Genomic DNA, 18,088 nt, shown 5'->3' on the forward strand with positions numbered 1-18,088 from the left:
TCCTTACCAGATAGGACTGACGCAGTACATCGAAAAAGTTCAAAGCAAGGCAGCATGTATTATCACGAAGTATGGGAGAGAGTGTCACAGAAATGATACAGGATTTGGGCTGGAAATCATTAAAAGAAAGGCGTTTCTCACGAAATTCCAATCACCAACTTTCTCCTTCGAATGCGAAAATATTTTGTTGACACCGACCTACATAGGGAGGAACGATCACCACAATAAAATAAGGGAAATCAGAGCTCGTACGGAAAGATATAGGTGTTCATTCTTCCACGCGCTGTACGAGATTGGAATAATAGAGAATTGGAAGGTGGTTCGATGAACCCTCTGCCAGGCACTTAAATGTGATTTGCACAGTATCCATGTAGATGTAGATGCTTATATTTGGTCCTATAAAAACATTTATACATTTTACGAGCAACTATTGGCGATATGATGTGAATAAGAAACGTTATTAATCACACCAGCCACTTAAAAAAATTTCTGTGTCAGGCCAACATGTTTTGGTTATCTACTAACATATTTTGGTTATCTGTTGACCATAAAAGTCTCATTAAATTCATTCACTGAAATTTTGTAGAAGTTAAGGTAAACGGACCTTGATATTGTTAAAGATATGTTCTTGCCAATGAAGAGAATGGTTATTAAAGGAGCACAAATGTAGATGGAATCATTTGGTCACTGAATAATCTGGCCCTAGCATTTGAAGATGGCCCTCTGAAAAATATAAATAATGCATCTAATTAAAAAATGGTATTTAAATAAGGTATTTCAGCAAACACTACGAAATAGTTTATCAAATTATATTTTAGATTATCATTCCATAAGTGGTCAATGTATGACACTTACATGTTTCCAGCATCAGGTTCATACAGAGAAAGATAAGTAAGAACAGAACAGAGGAATGATTTATAAAACATCTACTGGCTGAAACAAGATGCAGTAAAAGGTGTATAACCCCTCAGGCGAGTCCTCTTAACAAAATACAGTGGTATTTTGAGTTCATAGGATCGATATTTGTTTCACATTTTTGACTTTAACTGTCATGCCTGTAGAAAAAATATTGTCACGTATATTTTGTTTCTGATTAAAAGGTAGAATCACCTATCTACAAGAGCCAAAAAATCTCTACTGTTAAATGTGTACCTGTAAGTAGCTTCGAGCCGTATAGGGTGCGCCACTATTATTCTTATAATAATACAGTCCATTTAATGTGAAGGCAATCCTATCATTCCAGGGTAGACAACCTGGAACCTCCCAACAGAAAAAATAAATGTAACATTCACATTTGGTGTAACCTACCAACAGTTTAAATTCCTTCTGTAACCTCGGAATAAAAATGTGACTAACCTCTCAATAAAATTGTGGCTCACATATAACGTTTCAATAATTAACTGACTGTGAATCTAAACTGGTAAATCTGGACGTCAGCAATGCTGCATCATGGCCCAAAAGTTATTATGAATAAACTGAAAATTCTTGCCTCAATTATGTCGCCGGATAAAGTGTATATATCTGCTCCTATAAGAAGTTTTTCTGGCGCAGCCCAGTGTCATGCTGGCCAATATATTTGTTATGTATAAAAGGAAACAACTGATTTTTCTTTACGATAATAGGGATGACCACAGATAGGAGAAATTAGTAAAATCTTTAAATTCAGATGAATGATTATCAAAAGTTATCTTTATAAGAAAGATTTAAAAAAAACATTTACATGGGACTTGATATAACAATAGTACAAAATCAGCTGTTACAAATTACATATGGGCGCGGCTGCTTTTACCTTATACTACATCGCTCAGGCACGACCGGCCCAACCGCCCGACTGTGAGCTACTACTCCTATTGCTGCCGACAATGCTCTCTGGTCTGCGATTCTATTGTAGCTGACATATCGCAGGCAGCGCGTGAGCAATCCATCGAAATTACATCTGCTCGAGTGCGCTAGCATGAATTCCTTATTCATGAACCTCTTACAAACTGACAAACAGATTACACCTGGTAAAAATGGGGAAACTGTGTGGCTACTGGCCGCAACCAACGTACCTTTGTTTAACAACCAGACAATATTAGAAAAATTCATGACGAGGATCCCCAGAAATAAGGGGCGATGCCCTTCACTGAGTTTATTAATCTTCAACGACAGAGCACTCCTAACTGCGTATGTCTTTCCAGTTTACACTAACATAGTTAATATTTCAGAGTCCATTTATTCCAGAAGAGCTACACGTCATTCAAGGGTATAGCTATCTTAGTTTTGGCGCTATAGGCTGTTTCGGTTGTTATTATGGGTTATTCCACGTCAGCTCACCTAGGCCTCTCTGGTCGACCATCTAGTGTCTCCTCTAAATTTAATGGGAACATTGGTACGAGTCCGCAATGAACATTGGTAAGGTTTAACGTTCGTCGAAGCAATGCTGGCCGAGGTGTATTGAGTTGTTTGACTCCATGTACGATTCTCCGCAGAGCAAGCGTAAACATCTGGCGACTTTGAGCTGTTACATCTCGGTCAATATTTTAGCCGTCTTATACAACTGCATTAGTTCTGTTAAGAAAATTAACGAAAAAAATTTTACGAATCTTATTCTGCCAGAACAGTTTAGGCAAAATTACCCGAAGGAATCGGAACCCGAAAAGCTTTCACGTTTGGCCTCTTATATCTAAGGGACTAAAGGCATGATGAACGTGAAACTTGGCGTGTGGTAACCTAGCAACACAAGGTTCTCAAATATATGAGGAGCAGAATTTAAGATTTTGTAAAAAGGACAAAAATGCCGTGTTTTGGATCTCATTGTGCAAAGAACTAAGTTCTATAAAACTCTCTAAACTGGGATCATTATAAAAACCACAGTTTTACCTGACAAAGTGTATTTGATTATCCAACGCGGGATACGAATGCCAGATAATCTGAATCAAAGTTGGACGCCAAAATTGCGTCAAGAAAAAATATAAATTTTTGGTTCTTGTAAACACATGCTGAACATAAAACTTAAAATAGCTCGGTAGAGCAAGGATGTGGAATACAAAGTTTCATTCCCCCTGCTATTTTCCAATAATATACAAATTCGTCGAAAAGGGGATGATTTTTGTGAAAAGGTGAAAATAGTGCATATTCGACACTTCGTTTACAAATACCAGTTTCTTTTAGAGTTTCGAAACCAGTCTCATTAGAAACAACGCGTTTTAAACTCCTCCAGAACAATGGCTTAATTTTCAATATGAGCTAACAATGCTACATAATTAGGCAAAGCACCCGGAAACATTGCGCTGCCAATAAAACTTTACCTTTGGCTTCGTATATCTTGTCGATCAGAGGCACGATAAACATGAAACATCGGACACAACTGGTTAGCAACATAAGGTGATCCAATACAAAATACCAGTCATGAATTGCCTTCCAAACTTTTACGGAATCAGTTAAAACTCAGTTTTCGTAAAAATTACAAAAATAGTTTACATTCACTTTGCTTTTAGAAAATCTATTTTTTCTTAAACGATTTCAGACTCGTTATGGTTCAGAAGAACATGTTTCCCAGCACCCAGAAAATGTTCAGTTTTCCACTGTGCGCCAACATTACCTGAGAACGACGGGCAGATTTGTGGGAGTGTACCGCGGCGACAGGCTACGTTGCAGCGACCTGCTGTCCATGTTCCGTTACAAGCGGTTTTTATTTTGATACTACAAGTAATGTGCCAGTGTAGTGTGTTGGTCCATGGTGATACTGTCACTAATGTTGAAGAACATGAATCGGCAACCCCATCGGCATGGGAGCATTGCGTTACCAGTTACTTGATCCAGGTTACCAAGCCTGTAATTTGGTTTCTTAGCTAAGGTTCCATAGCGTTATGATGGTACCTGTTCGCTTACAGAGCCATTTGCTAAGTACCTTACGTCCGATTCTCAAATCTCCAGAAGTATCTAACGTATGTAGCAAGCCAAAAGTAATATCGGTTTTGGATTTACACTCTGAACACTGTAGTTAATATTTGTTCGAAATTTTGAGCCAGTTTCTGCAGTTCATTTTCTGGGAATTAATACCGTCAGCTCAGATGGTGATACTTAAGAGAAAGAGAGCGTGAAAAATGAGGTGTTGTTCCGTTATCCAACAAGCAAACAGTCTTTCGGGCCAATAAAATAGGTGTGCTGGGCCTTGAGGCTGCATAAATTTTATCAGTGCATCTTTTCGTTCCATTGATATGTCACTCCTCCTTTCATTATGAAACATACAGGCAGTATAGCGCCCAGGTAAGAACTGGGTCAATCTCAGACTTATCATAGGTGCGCTAGATACTCTGGGTAGCAAAATTTATTGTGACATTAGAAACTTTGCTGACACGAACCGAGTTCGGTTCGAATTGTACAAATAACTGATGTTCTCTGATACCGTCAATTTTGCTCATTTCTCGCCATATTTTTTAATTAAAACTTTTCATTTTCTTAGGATACTTCAGTCCCTTTGATATAAGAAGCCAAATTTTGAAACTGGTTGCAAAACGTGTACAAAATTGAATGTAGAGCCAAACGTCGGCAATAATTTCAACAGCACGTAGCAGCGGTACTTACACTGAGGTGACAGGTCATGGGACAGCGATATACACATATACAGATGGCGGTAGTGTCGCGTGCAAGAGGTATAAATGGGCAGCTGTCTTTTCTATTCAGGTGATTCATGTCAAAATGTGTCCTACATGATTATGGCTATACGATGGGAACTAACAGGCTTTGAACGCGGAATGGTAGCTGGAGATAGTAGTAGTAGTAGTAGTAGTAAGATTTTATTGTCGTTATGCTTACAGAAGCAATAGACAACGTCAAATTACAAAGTATAAATAAAGTTAAATGCAGGAGTTATAAGTACAATATTACAATGAGAGGTGGCATGAGCCCCCTCTCATATTTCTATCTTACGATTCTCCTCTCTAGTTGCATGCGGTGGAGGTTCCGTTGTTCCTTCACACGCGGACTTCCCATGTAGCGTCTCTCGCCACCCGGGTGGTCCAGTGACAGGCGGGCTCTTCTCACTTTGAAAGGGTAGGCTGACAGGTGTGGGGGCCGAGTGAATACTCTCCGGACGCCGACATTGTCAGGAGACGCGGCCGCGAAAGCCGGAAGTGGCGGCTGGGCTGGTGGTTCCGTTGCTTCGCAGAAGCTTAGCGAAAACACTTTCTGGCGGGCTACCAGCGAGGCGTGGGAATGACTTATGTACCCAGGCAGCTGGGGCGGGAAAATTACCGCGCTTGCTGCAAAATAGGAACTGTGATTGGCTTGCTAAGGGCATAGCTCCGTGACGGGGCAAAATCAGCACAGAAATTGGCGCCAAGAATCTCCATTGGTGGAATGGTAGTGCTCCGGCAATGGAGTGGAATTTCCGCCGGTTTTGGTGTTGCTGATTGGAACGTAACCACGACCACTGTCGTGGGGGCGGGAAGGTTGTGTGTTCGGCCTGTACGGGTGCTCTGGGGTAGTCGGCAGTCGCCTTTCGGTCGAGGACGTTGAAGCAGCCAGCCCTCGCCTGCGGTACGCCAGATCGTGTTCTGGGAGATAAGAAGACTGTTGGTAATGTACATCCGCAGCACCGGCAGATAGGGATTTTCCTAGGTGATAATCAGAGCTCAGCAGAGCGCGCCTGTTCATCCTTTTCTAACTTTGTTCAGTTTCGAGTAACAGCAATTACCATTGGGTTAGCTGTGTGTCTCTCTTGAGATTTGAGTGGAAAGGAATTGGCTCCACATACCACTTCGTCTTAAACCTCACGATCTAAGTTAGGGACAACTTCACCTTTATAGTGTTTGTATGAATCTCCAATTTTAGCCAATTTGATGTTTTATAAATTTGCTGTGTTTCTTTTACTATTCTGTGTTTAATCTTAATAAATCATATTGTTAGTTTGAACAGAACTTTCATTCTGTTAATCAATAGAGCAACCCTATCATTCCTCACTATGCTAATGAAACCTTTGTTTATTTAACTTATGTATCAAATTAAATTACTGCAGGTGCCAAACTCTCTTCTACTCCACTAGCAGGGTTGATTAGAGTCAGTTCGCGTATTTTTTTTTTATCCTTGTGCAACAGCAAAAGTCGGAGTTAGAATAGGGGGGGCTTAGAGCATGATTTACACATGTGGATTCTAGTAGAATTTAGTGATAAATACACTACTAGCCCCGGCACCTCGCAACAATAGTTTTATAAATAGTCAATAGACAGGAGATACAATATATAAAGTGAGGTAGTACAACCAAATCAATGTATCAGTACAAAATACAGGAAAAGGTCAGAATACAGAATACCAAGACAGGAAAACATATTATATACAAAGAAATATTACATCACATTATAATAACTGCCCTTTGCAACTGTGCTGAGAAAAAGAGATTAATGCTTATTACTAGCTACTAACAAATAGGTAACTAGAACTGCTAATGAAATAATATTATTACTAGCTACTAACAAATAGGTAACGAGAACTGCTGATGAAATAATTAATATAGTATATCGGGAGCAGCCAAAGTTTATGATATTTTTTGTTTTTGACTGCAATCAAGAAATTCATCAAGGGAATAAAAAGGACGCTCGACCAGCCACTCATACAGTTTTGGCTTGATCTTTTCAATAGGACAATCGAATTTACAAAGAGTAAATTTATTGCAACATTTGGAACCTATTACATGATAGCTTTTTAAAGACTTACTTAAACGTTGAAAAGGTACATCAATGTGTTTCCTATTTCTCGTATGATACGAATATATATTTTCTCTTAATTGCTGTTTTGGTAAATTGTTCATGAAATGTAGAACAACAGTATACACTCCTGGAAATTGAAATAAGAACACCGTGAATTCATTGTCCCAGGAAGGGGAAACTTTATTGACACATTCCTGGGGTCAGATACATCACATGATCACACTGACAGAACCACAGGCACATAGACACAGGCAACAGAGCATGCACAATGTCGGCACTAGTACAGTGAATATCCACCTTTCGCAGCAATGCAGGCTGCTATTCTCCCATGGAGACGATCGTAGAGATGCTGGATGTAGTCCTGTGGAACGGCTTGCCATGCCATTTCCACCTGGCGCCTCAGTTGGACCAGCGTTCGTGCTGGACGTGCAGACCGCGTGAGACGACGCTTCATCCAGTCCCAAACATGCTCAATGGGGGACAGATCCGGAGATCTTGCTGGCCAGGGTAGTTGACTTACACCTTCTAGAGCACGTTGGGTGGCACGGGATACATGCGGACGTGCATTGTCCTGTTGGAACAGCAAGTTCCCTTGCCGGTCTAGGAATGGTAGAACGATGGGTTCGATGACGGTTTGGATGTACCGTGCACTATTCAGTGTCCCCTCGACGATCACCAGTGGTGTACGGCCAGTGTAGGAGATCGCTCCCCACACCATGATGCCGGGTGTTGGCCCTGTGTGCCTCGGTCGTATGCAGTCCTGATTGTGGCGCTCACCTGCACGGCGCCAAACACGCATACGACCATCATTGGCACCAAGGCAGAAGCGACTCTCATCGCTGAAGACGACACGTCTCCATTCGTCCCTCCATTCACGCCTGTCGCGACACCACTGGAGGCGGGCTGCACGATGTTGGGGCGTGAGCGGAAGACGGCCTAACGGTGTGCGGGACCGTAGCCCAGCTTCATGGAGACGGTTGCGAATGGTCCTCGCCGATACCCCAGGAGCAACAGTGTCCCTAATTTGCTGGGAAGTGGCGGTGCGGTCCCCTACGGCACTGCGTAGGATCCTACGGTCTTGTCGTGCATCCGTGCGTCGCTGCGGTCCGGTCCCAGGTCGACGGGCACGTGCACCTTTCGCCGACCACTTGCGACAACATCGATGTACTGTGGAGACCTCACGCCCCACGTGTTGAGCAATTCGGCGGTACGTCCACCCGGCCTCCCGCATGCCCACTATACGCCCTCGCTCAAAGTCCGTCAACTGCACATACGGTTCACGTCCACGCTGTCGCGGCATGCTACCACTGTTAAAGACTGCGATGGAGCTCCGTATGCCACGGCAAACTGGCTGACACTGACGGCGGCGGTGCACAAATGCTGCGCAGCTAGCGCCATTCGACGGCCAACACCGCGGTTCCTGGTGTGTCCGCTGTGCCGTGCGTGTGATCATTGCTTGTACAGCCCTCTCGCAGTGTCCGGAGCAAGTATGGTGGGTCTGACACACCGGTGTCAATGTGTTCTTTTTTCCATTTCCAGGAGTGTATATAGAGAGATTAACAGATGCATGAGAGATTCCATTTCGGTAATCGTTGAGGAACTCAATATTTTTAGACCCACAGTGTAAACAGTTTGCCGAGAATACCAGTTTTAAATCGGTACCATGGACACATATCGACTGAGAGCAACAGCGTTGGTGTAGGGTTGTCATTGCTAACTGAAAAACAGCACTGCCTGAAATAACCACAAAAATGAATGTGGGATGCATGACGAACTTATCCGTTCGGACACTTCGGTGAAATGCGACGTAAATCGGCTGTGGCAGCGGACGGCTGGCGCGAGTGCCCTTGCTAACACCACGACATCGCCTGAGCCGCCTCTCCTGGGCTCATGTCCTAAGGGTTGGGCCTCGGACGACTGGAAAACCGTGGCCATGTCAGATGAGTCCCGATTTCAGTTGGTAAAAGCTGACGGTTGGGTTCGAGTGTGGCGCGGACCCCACGAACCATGGACCCGGGTTGCTGACGAGGCACTGTGCAAGATGGTGGTGGCTCCGTAGTGGTGTGGGCTGTCTTTACTACGAATAGACTGGCTCCTCGGGTCTAACTGAAACGATCGCCGACGAGAGACCGTTATGTTCAGCTACTTGGAGGCCATTTGCGCCCATTCACTGACCTCATGCTCCAAAACAACGGTGGAATTTTTATGGATGACAATGCGCCGTGTCATAGAACCACAGTGGTTCGCGACTAGTTTCAAGAAAATTCTGGGCAGCTGCGGTGAATGACATGACATGGCCATCTAGATCACCCAACATGAATCCCATCGAACATTTGTGAGACGTAATTGACAGGTCAGTTCGGGCACAAAATCCTGCACTGGCAACACATTCCCAATTATGGACGGCTGTGGAGGCAGCGTGGCTCAATATTTCTGCAGGGGACTTTCAACGACGTTCTGAGTCCATGTCACGACGAGACGCTGTAGTAAGCCCGGCAAAAGGAGGTCCGACACGGCGTTAGGAGGTACCCCACGACTTTCGTCACCTTAGCGTGTAGTGTGAGTTGTGAATGTATGCTTGTGAATATTGTGCAAGTAATTTTGACTGTTTTCTGTGTGTCTCAGGTTAATCACACGACTGATCAGCAACTTCATCGATGGATGAAGGACATGGAACGTGTGAAGGATATGCTGGTTACGAAATTGATGGGTTTGGTACAAGATGTTCACTACGTCAGGGAGCATATTACGAACTACGAGATAGAAGAAGACAAGAACAAGCGTGGGAAGTATACTCTAAGGTACAAGCCAGTGCACATCCAAAATTGTCGAACTAGTTACAATTCGTCTTAAGTTTATATTCCTTTTCTGTCTGGGACGTGTTCTTCAAGTTATAGAAACTACTGAGATAATATAATTTAGTATGTAGTAAAAAAATGTGACTGGTGGGCTATAGTGAAGGAGATGGTTACAGCTACTAGTTACTTATAAACTTTGTCTTAAAATGGACCATATATTACTCATCAGGCGACTACAGAAAACCACTACAATTAATTATGTTGCTGCTTTCGCTAGAGAGTATACCATTACTACTAGATATAACATAAGTTTTAATAATTTATGGAAAAAATGAATACCTGGGATAACCTGTGGTACCTGACACGAAAACTGAGTGCAGGTATCACATTGGAGAAAAAAGGAAAGAAAACTGGCACCACTAGGAAAAATCACGCTACAGTCTACAATCTAGACTGTAGATAATAATCGAAGGGAAAGGCTAACCAGCCATGAGAAATGGGGAGACGTCAGGGGAAGGGGCAAAGGGTCGGGGGTTTTGGTGACCATTGGCCATAGTTTGTATATCCTGTGTTGCAATTGGTGTGTTTGCATCTGTTCATAGAAGACAGCGTGTATACTGAAAGTGGGAAGCGACAGCAACATTAGAACTGCTGTGGTTGCACGGGTCAGCATGAATAATATAGGTGGGAAACGACTGGGCAACGTGAGCAAGAAAACTGTATGGTATAGGATGACTTGGTCAGATGTAGATGATGGTAGAGGTGGCTGTTAGGGTGGTAAAACACATGCTGAGGATAAAGTGTTCGGCAAAATGAACAGGATTTGTAACCAAATGGGGGTGTTTTTGAGGAACCCAATTGTCACCCCACATCTGGCCATTGTTTGGAGATTACTTGTTCTCTACTTCACAACTGGCATGGTTACTGTGTGTGGATTATCGGTTCATAGCAGATTATAGGGAGAAATGCGGATAATGTGGCGGAATAAAAGCATGGATATTCCGTTAGGCAAGTGCATTCGCAAGGTTTGTTTTGAAACAAATGATGAGTGAAAACTAAGCCATTTGAATTTAGCTAAGTAGGATTTAGAAGTGGACAGATCTAACTAAGGTTGATAATCTGTCTAATTCTCAGTTGGTTGTGAGAATAGGCGGCGGTTATATTGAGGTGAAATACAGATTGAGCAGCTAGAGAGAATTGACGTAGGATGGGGGAACTGGGGGGACGTTTTAAAGAATGTATATTTTTGAGCCGGCCGAGGTGGCCGAGCGATTCTAGGCGCTACAGTCTGGTACCGCGCGACCGCTACGGTCGCAGGTTCGAATCCTGCCTCGGGCATGGGTGTGCGTGTGATGTCTTTAGGTTAGTTAGGTTTAAGTAGTTCTAAGTTCTAGGGGACTGATGACCTCAGAAGTTAAGTCCCATAGTGCTCAGAGCCATTTGAACCATTTTTTATATTTTTGATGACTGGTATTAAATCTGTCTTCGTCTGGAGGTCAGGAGAGTCTTTGTGAAGGTGATGATATTTGCAGTGGTGATACGTTGGTAAATTTTTTATACTGGCTTGTGTGGGCTCACTGTACTGGAGACAGTGGAGGAAATGGATGACTTGCAGCTGGGGTTTGGATGGTTTGACTTTAAGCCACTGAATACAAATGAAGCATCTTTTTTTGACTAGTTGGTCAATGCTGCTGTAGGACTCTGAGAAAAGACGGACTAAATTAGCGGGAACGTGTTTCTTATGGATATGGATCTTGATTTGGATTTCTGTGTTGGGGATGGAGTTTATTTTCTGCGTGATACTCTCCACAGAGACCTCAAGGTTGTTATCCCCTACCGTTGGCAGTTGGTCTGGAGCACATCATTGTCTGGGTAGAGAAGGAGACAGGGAGTTGTTGAACAGTGGCATTGGAACCAAGGGCAGGCGGACTGCAGAGTAGGTGGGTGTTGAAGTGGGAATGGATGCATTTGATGATGATAGTATATTTATTACGTATTATTTCGGATAATTATGAATTTGAGCTATATTTTCGGGTTTTCTGTTATGGTATTTTTGGGTTATGAAATTTTCATATATCTTGGGACAGTATGAAAGAGTAAGTTTTGGGGGAGGTGAATTGGAAAGTGGAATGTCAAGATGAATATATTGGAAGACAATAGTTGAAAGCATGGGGGTTTGTAATGATTGCATCTATGTGAATTCAGCGAAGTCTTCAGTGGGTTAGTTCATTATTTTCCATTTTTTTGAGGCTGAGGTTCAGGGATAGTAGCTGACACCAGTTGGATGTAGGTGGTGGCATTAACAGGAGCTTATAATGGTGAAGATATCAATGGAGTGACAGCGAATATGGTTGGAACTACCGGCAATGGTGGTGGCAAGGGGGTTGGTGATGGAGCTGGCAGTATTAGTACCGATGGAACCGGAACTTTTGGCAGTGGCCAACCTGAAGAAAATGCAGAATTGTAGATGAGAGATTATTGCCAAAGACCATTAGATGACTGCAGGTGAAGAACCTGAGGTGTGGCGTAATTTAGTGTGACCGAAAGCGAAAGGTGCATCAGGGGGCACTGGGCTGCAATGGCAGTAGCGGAGCTGTGATAGGATGCTTCTACTTAATGTAGCGCAGCATTTCGCGTATCTTCTATAGTTCTGATGTCACCATTTACAGCATGTCATCTGAAAATTGCAACAGTCCAGTTAATAACTGCAGTCGCATAACATTTGTAGTAATAGCTCCAGTGCCGCAAGCCAAAACTATGGATCGCACAATGACCCTTGGGGGCAGCCTTTCTGCGCACACTGACTACGATTGTCTGCCATGGTACTAGTCTACCAAGCATTTATACACAGTCTCTGGAGACTCCAATTCCCTATGGCGAGTAAAGAAAGGCGGCTGTCAGTCGTTATCTAAGGCACCTTCAGGACCATAATCAATCAAAATCGCGTTATTTATTTTGTCTTCTGTTGACTTGTCACTTTGTGCTCCAATGCACCTGCTCCTAAACTGACTGTGATAGACAACATTGCAACACTACTGGTATGTAGTGCATGAATTCCGATGCTTGCCCTTACACATTGTTTCAGTGGAACTCATACGCTCACCTCGTTCCTGCATTCTTGGGTTGAATCTAGAAAATCATCCCCAAGGAGACCACCTTATAGTAATTATCTTGACCATTGTCATTATCCACCTGCTTCCATCTTTGTCTTACGAAACAGATGAATTTCGCCCTGGCACGAAGTCTACATGTACCTAGCGGAGCAGGAATGGTATTTTATGTCCAAGCTTGTAACTGGAATGCATTACAAGGAACTGACGTAATTTTCAGCACGATGATATCACATATGTTGGCAACTATTGCTTTTCAGTGAAACTGGGAACCCAAATATCAGACTCAATTCGTTACCATGCACCTTCACCCTTTTATAATTGACGATATTGCTCTCAAGTAATGGTGACATTCGAGAACTATGGGGAGTACTACTTTTCATGCATTTCAAACAGTCATATTTAAACTATCTGTCATTAACAGGGTTATTGGGAATGAAGTCGTATTTTAGTTAGGAAAACTAGAAATAGTCTCAGACTCAAATTAATTGTTGAGCATTTTATTATACCATGGTCAATTTTGAAGCTTCTAGGCTCAACATCAGATTACCTGGTACATACACATCGAATCGGTGTACGGTCCGCTCACCTGAGGTCCATGTGTTATGGACACCAACTGTTCTTTGATAACTTGCCCTATCAAACGAGAGACCCACTGCACCACACGTGATGCAACATCTCCAGCGGCTGGGTAAAGAAACATTTGTGTTCATTGGTGGTGTGTTATTTCGCCGTGTCTTAAGTCAGTAACTTGTACTGCTTGTAAAGGTGCGAAGAGGTCAAAAATTCCAGTGCGAAAGAATGGAATAAGCGACAGATGTACAAGCAATCGGCACTTCCGGTTTTAAGTAGAAACTAGATGAAAATACAACCACTGAAAGTGATTAAACATGAGTAAAACCAAACGCCTATTGTCAAGTAAATACAAATTTTTAGTGGTTGTAAAGGCAACTTGAAATGCCTTAAGTGACCAGATCACAATGTTCCCAACCGTTGGATTAGCTGAAAGGCACCGTATAAGCGGAATTATTCGACGTTACATTTGCATTTATTGATCTGATGTCATCTTTGTTCGAGTATTGTGCCATGAGCTGTCCTACCAGGTTTGAGAAGCAGGGTTATTACAGATGCTCCGTGAGTTATTTTCGAGACGAAACTTTCTGGTTGCGTAAAAGAGTGTGCCGCATCGGGTCTCGACCCCAGCAGTTTCAAATGATCGCATACTCTGCTACAGAGTGAACTTTCAATCAGCAGGCGAAGCTCCAGGTCATTCCACTGCAGTATCTTACTTCCAGGTGTGATGGTCCGGCACGTATGCAGGAGAACTACTGTGAAGATTGGAATGTCCCAGATGCGGTACTAGCGGAAGTAAAAGTGTAAAGATGGGTCGTGATTCGTGCCAGAGTAGCTCAAAGTGTTTTGTATTTCAGATCGCGATTTTATTATGCATACAGTGAATTTGACATAAACGTGGCCTAAATACCTCCATTTGTAACAAATTTGAAGAAATCATGCAACTCATTGTCATAAATATCACATGTTCACTTTCTTGCAATACACGTGATTTTCTGTTTTAAAGACAACGTATATTCCGAAGCAGCTTTTCTAGTTGTGCTGTTTAACTTCGCGAATTTACATCTGAAATCAGTTCAAACGAAATACTAGCAGAGGAGCGAGAAAATGTTCCGCGAGTGTGAACAGGTTTGCGACTTCATTATGCTCGCACGACGGCAATTAACAAACTGAACGTAGTGGTGGATGGGCCTAGATGCATGGGAGTTTTCATTTTGAAAATCATTAGGGAATTCACTATTCCGAGATCCACAGCGTCACACTGCGTGAAATAATCGCAGAAATCCATGTGGGCATATGACGGACGCATCGATCAGGAAACGTCTGGCTTAAGTTGGCAAGAGCTGACGGTAGGGTTAGTGTGTGGCGAAGTCCCTTGAAGCCATAGACCCAGACTGTCAACAAGGCAATGAGCAAGCTTGTGGTGGCTCTGTAACGGTGTGTTTTGTGTTTATATGGAATGGACAGGACGTTCAGCCCCAAATCAACGGGTCATTCTCAGGAAATAGTTATGTTAGACTATTTGTAGCTGATTTGCAGCCATTCAACGATAGCATTTTTATGAATGAGGATGCACCACGATACTGTCCCACTTTTGTTTGCGGCTGCTTTTGGAGAACATTCTGGCAGTTGGAACAAGTGGTTTGGCCACCCAGATCGGCCAACCAGTGCAGAATACCTAACATGGGGTCTTGTCAGCTTGGCGGTGGCAGGGGAACGACAATATCACTGGAAAATGATCACTGTTACAAAGATCATTATGGGGTGACCAATGTAGGGAAGCCACAAGAGCAGAGGTGCAGGTCCTGAGATCGATGGTAGTGAAGGTGCCATAAGTGGTACTAAAATGGGTAGGGAAAATGTCATTTAGGAGGCACAAGTCAACGTCTGTGATGGATTGGTCAATCAGAAGACCCCTACCAGTCGAAGTGGCAGTCCCCTACAGGGGGTGGTGTACATTGAAGACCCCAAGGAGGAGATACTGTATTGCTGTATTCAGGTAAACAGTTCAACATAATAAAGTGGCTTACCTGGAGGGAATAAGATTCTGCAAATGGTGACTGCTGGGGTCATTTGCACTCTAACCACTTTTGTTTCCAGGCTGGTATGAAGGGGGATCCAGTCACTAATGACATCAGTTTGAACCAAAGTGCGGACCCCTCCAGATGCTATCCCAGAGCTGATATGGTTCCGACAGAATGCCTGATAAGAGAAAACAAGGTGTTGTGTTTCTGGTAGGTGACGATAATTTCTGTTGCAGTTCCATTGGAGTAGCATGTGCCGAGAGTGCAAGTTAGATATGAAGAAGCCGAGGGGAAATTTTTGGGACACAATCGGGAGGTCAGTTTGTGCACAGAATCCTGCATCGGCAAGCCTTTCGCATTTTCGCAGTTATGGACAACTGTAGAGGCAGCATAGCTCAATATTGTTACGGGGGACTTCCACCGACTTGTGGAGTCCATGCCACGTCGAGCTGCTGCGCTTCCCCAGGTAAAAGGAGGTTCGACACGGTATTAGAAGGTATCCGATGACTTGACACCTGATGAGCCAGAACATTGTGGCCACCTACATAATTGCCGGTATGTCCACGTTTGGCACGAATAACAGCTGTGACACGTCGTGGCAAGGAAGCAATGAGGCCTTGGTAGGTCACTGGAGGGTTCAAATGGCTCTGACTACTATTAACTTCTGAGGTCATCAGTCACCTAGAACTTAGAACTACTTAAACCAAACTAACCTAAGGACATCACACATATCCATGCCCGAGGCAGGATTCGAACCTGCGACCATAGCGGTCGAGCGGTTCCAGACTGAAGCGCCTAGAACCGCTCGGCCACTAGGGCCGGCCACTGGAGGGTTTTCGCACCACATTTGCACAAACAAATCACCCAATTCCCGTAAATTTCGGGCAGCAGGCGATGAGCTCAGACGCCATGTTCAATCGGAATCCAGATGTAGGCCTATTCAATTCCGTTCAGATCTGGCGAACTGGGGGAGCAGGATATCGATTAGAATTCGACACTGTGTTCCTCGAACCGCTCCATCGCGCTCCAGGCCTTGCGGCATGGCGCATTATCTTGTTAAAAAATGCCACTGCCAACGAGAAACATGATCATCATGAAGGGGTGTACATGGTCTGCGTGCAGCATACGATACTCTTTGGCTGCCATGATGCCTTGCGCGAGCTTCACTTAACCCAGGGGTGCCCACATGAATGCAATTACAATGACATGAATACCCCTACCTGCATACAGTCAACGGGGACAGTCGAAAATGTGTGCCCCAACGGGGACTCGAACCCGGGATCTCCTACTTACATGGCAGACCCTCTATCCATCTGAGCCACCGACGACACAGAGGATAGTGCGACTGGAGGGACTTATCTCTGGCACGCCTCCCGTGAGACCCACTTATTGTCCCGCACTATATTCATAGTGCCGCTGCCCATTATACTCTTTACTTGCGGCTTTACTGCCGATTCCTGTAATAGTTCGGGCACTGTTTGTGCATCCGCACAGGAGAAGATGGCCAAATGACCGGTGAGCCCACATATAACGGGTAATTAAAAAGTCAGTATACATTTGATAACTTAATAAACCACGGAATAATGTAGATAGGTAAAAATTGACACACATGCGTGGAATGACATGGGGCTTTATTAGAACAAAAAGAAAAAAAAAACTAAGTTCACAAAATGTCCGACAGATGGCGCTGGACAGCAAAACGTCAGTGACTGCGCATGACAATCGTGTATAAAAGGAGCTGCAGTGAGAGAGAGAATCCCCCTCCACCATCCTCCACACCTATAAGTCCCTCATCCGCCCTATCCTTTGTTATGCCCATCCGGCTTGGATCTCCGCCCCCCCTACCTTTTATAAATCCCTCCAAATCCTTGAACGTCATGCTCTCCGCCTCGCCTATCGCATCCGTCTCCCCTCCCCCACGCGGATCCTGTACAATCTCATCCCCTTCCCCCACCTCCTCCTTTTCCTTGAAAGGATACGGATCCTGTACACCTCCCGTAAACTCGATCCTCCTCACCCGCTCATCTCCCCGATCCTCTCTCACCCCCGCCCGCTGCCGCGCCTGTATTCCCGCGTCCCACCCGGTCTCCATCTCTCCACCCTCCTTACCCTCTCCCAAGGTGGCTTCCGCCAGCTCCCCCTCCCTGATGATGCCCTCCTCCCCTCCATCGACCCCTCCTATCAACTTTGACCCTGCCCCACCCCCCACTTCCGGTGTCCTTTCTTTTAGGCACCCTCCCTCCCTTCTCTTCCCTTCCCTTTCCTTTTCCCACGTCCCCTCCCTCCACCCCTCTTCCCCCGGGCTTCCCCTCCCCCTTCCTCCCTCCCCTTTTCTCCCCTGCCTGTGGCATCTCTGCTCTCCCCTCTCGCTCTCCCACTCCCCTTCCTCTTCCTCCTCTCTTGGCAGGTCCCCGGACTCGCACACGACTAGTGAACATTCGCGCGCCGGAGATCATCGACATATCTCGTGTGTGTGCTTCGTTTTGTGTTTCGTGCAGTTACGACTCCACTGTTCACATGTGACATCGCCGTTCTCCGTGTTTTGTGCGCCGTGTCCACAAGTGTTAGTGTTTTTATCTTCCAACGTGAACGGCTTCATGTTTGTTTTTTTGTATCTCCATTTTTTGCCCGCCGTTTTTTGTATTGTCTGTATCACCTCTATGTCATGTTCTTGTTCCACTTAAGGCTGAAGAGCAGCGTAATGTGCTGCTGCCAGCCCGCCTGTATAGGTGATTAAAATTACAATAAAGAAAAAATAAAAAAAGAGAGAGAATCAGATGCGCCAGTAGTTGCAGCATGTTGACGCTACCTGATAAGGCGCTTTTAGTGAAGCTGTATTATCGGAATGGGGAATGTGCTAGTTCAGCGTTACGATCCTATCGCCATAGTAAGAG

General features: G+C 44.3%; 1 protein-coding gene across 4 annotated transcripts in view; it reads left to right on the forward strand.

Moving 5' to 3' along the window:
* LOC126199038 (uncharacterized) overlaps positions 1–18,088 on the forward strand; it is a 244,809-nt gene that overhangs the window by 70,460 nt on the left and 156,261 nt on the right. For all 4 annotated transcript variants that reach the window (XM_049935742.1, XM_049935740.1, XM_049935739.1 and 1 more), the window contains exon 6: positions 9,315–9,490. In XM_049935742.1, coding sequence (XP_049791699.1) covers positions 9,315–9,490 — 176 coding nt within the window. The remainder of the gene's footprint in view (positions 1–9,314; positions 9,491–18,088) is intronic.

The sequence above is a fragment of the Schistocerca nitens genome, chromosome 8 (assembly GCF_023898315.1).
Source record: "Schistocerca nitens isolate TAMUIC-IGC-003100 chromosome 8, iqSchNite1.1, whole genome shotgun sequence".
Classification (NCBI taxonomy): domain Eukaryota; kingdom Metazoa; phylum Arthropoda; class Insecta; order Orthoptera; family Acrididae; genus Schistocerca; species Schistocerca nitens.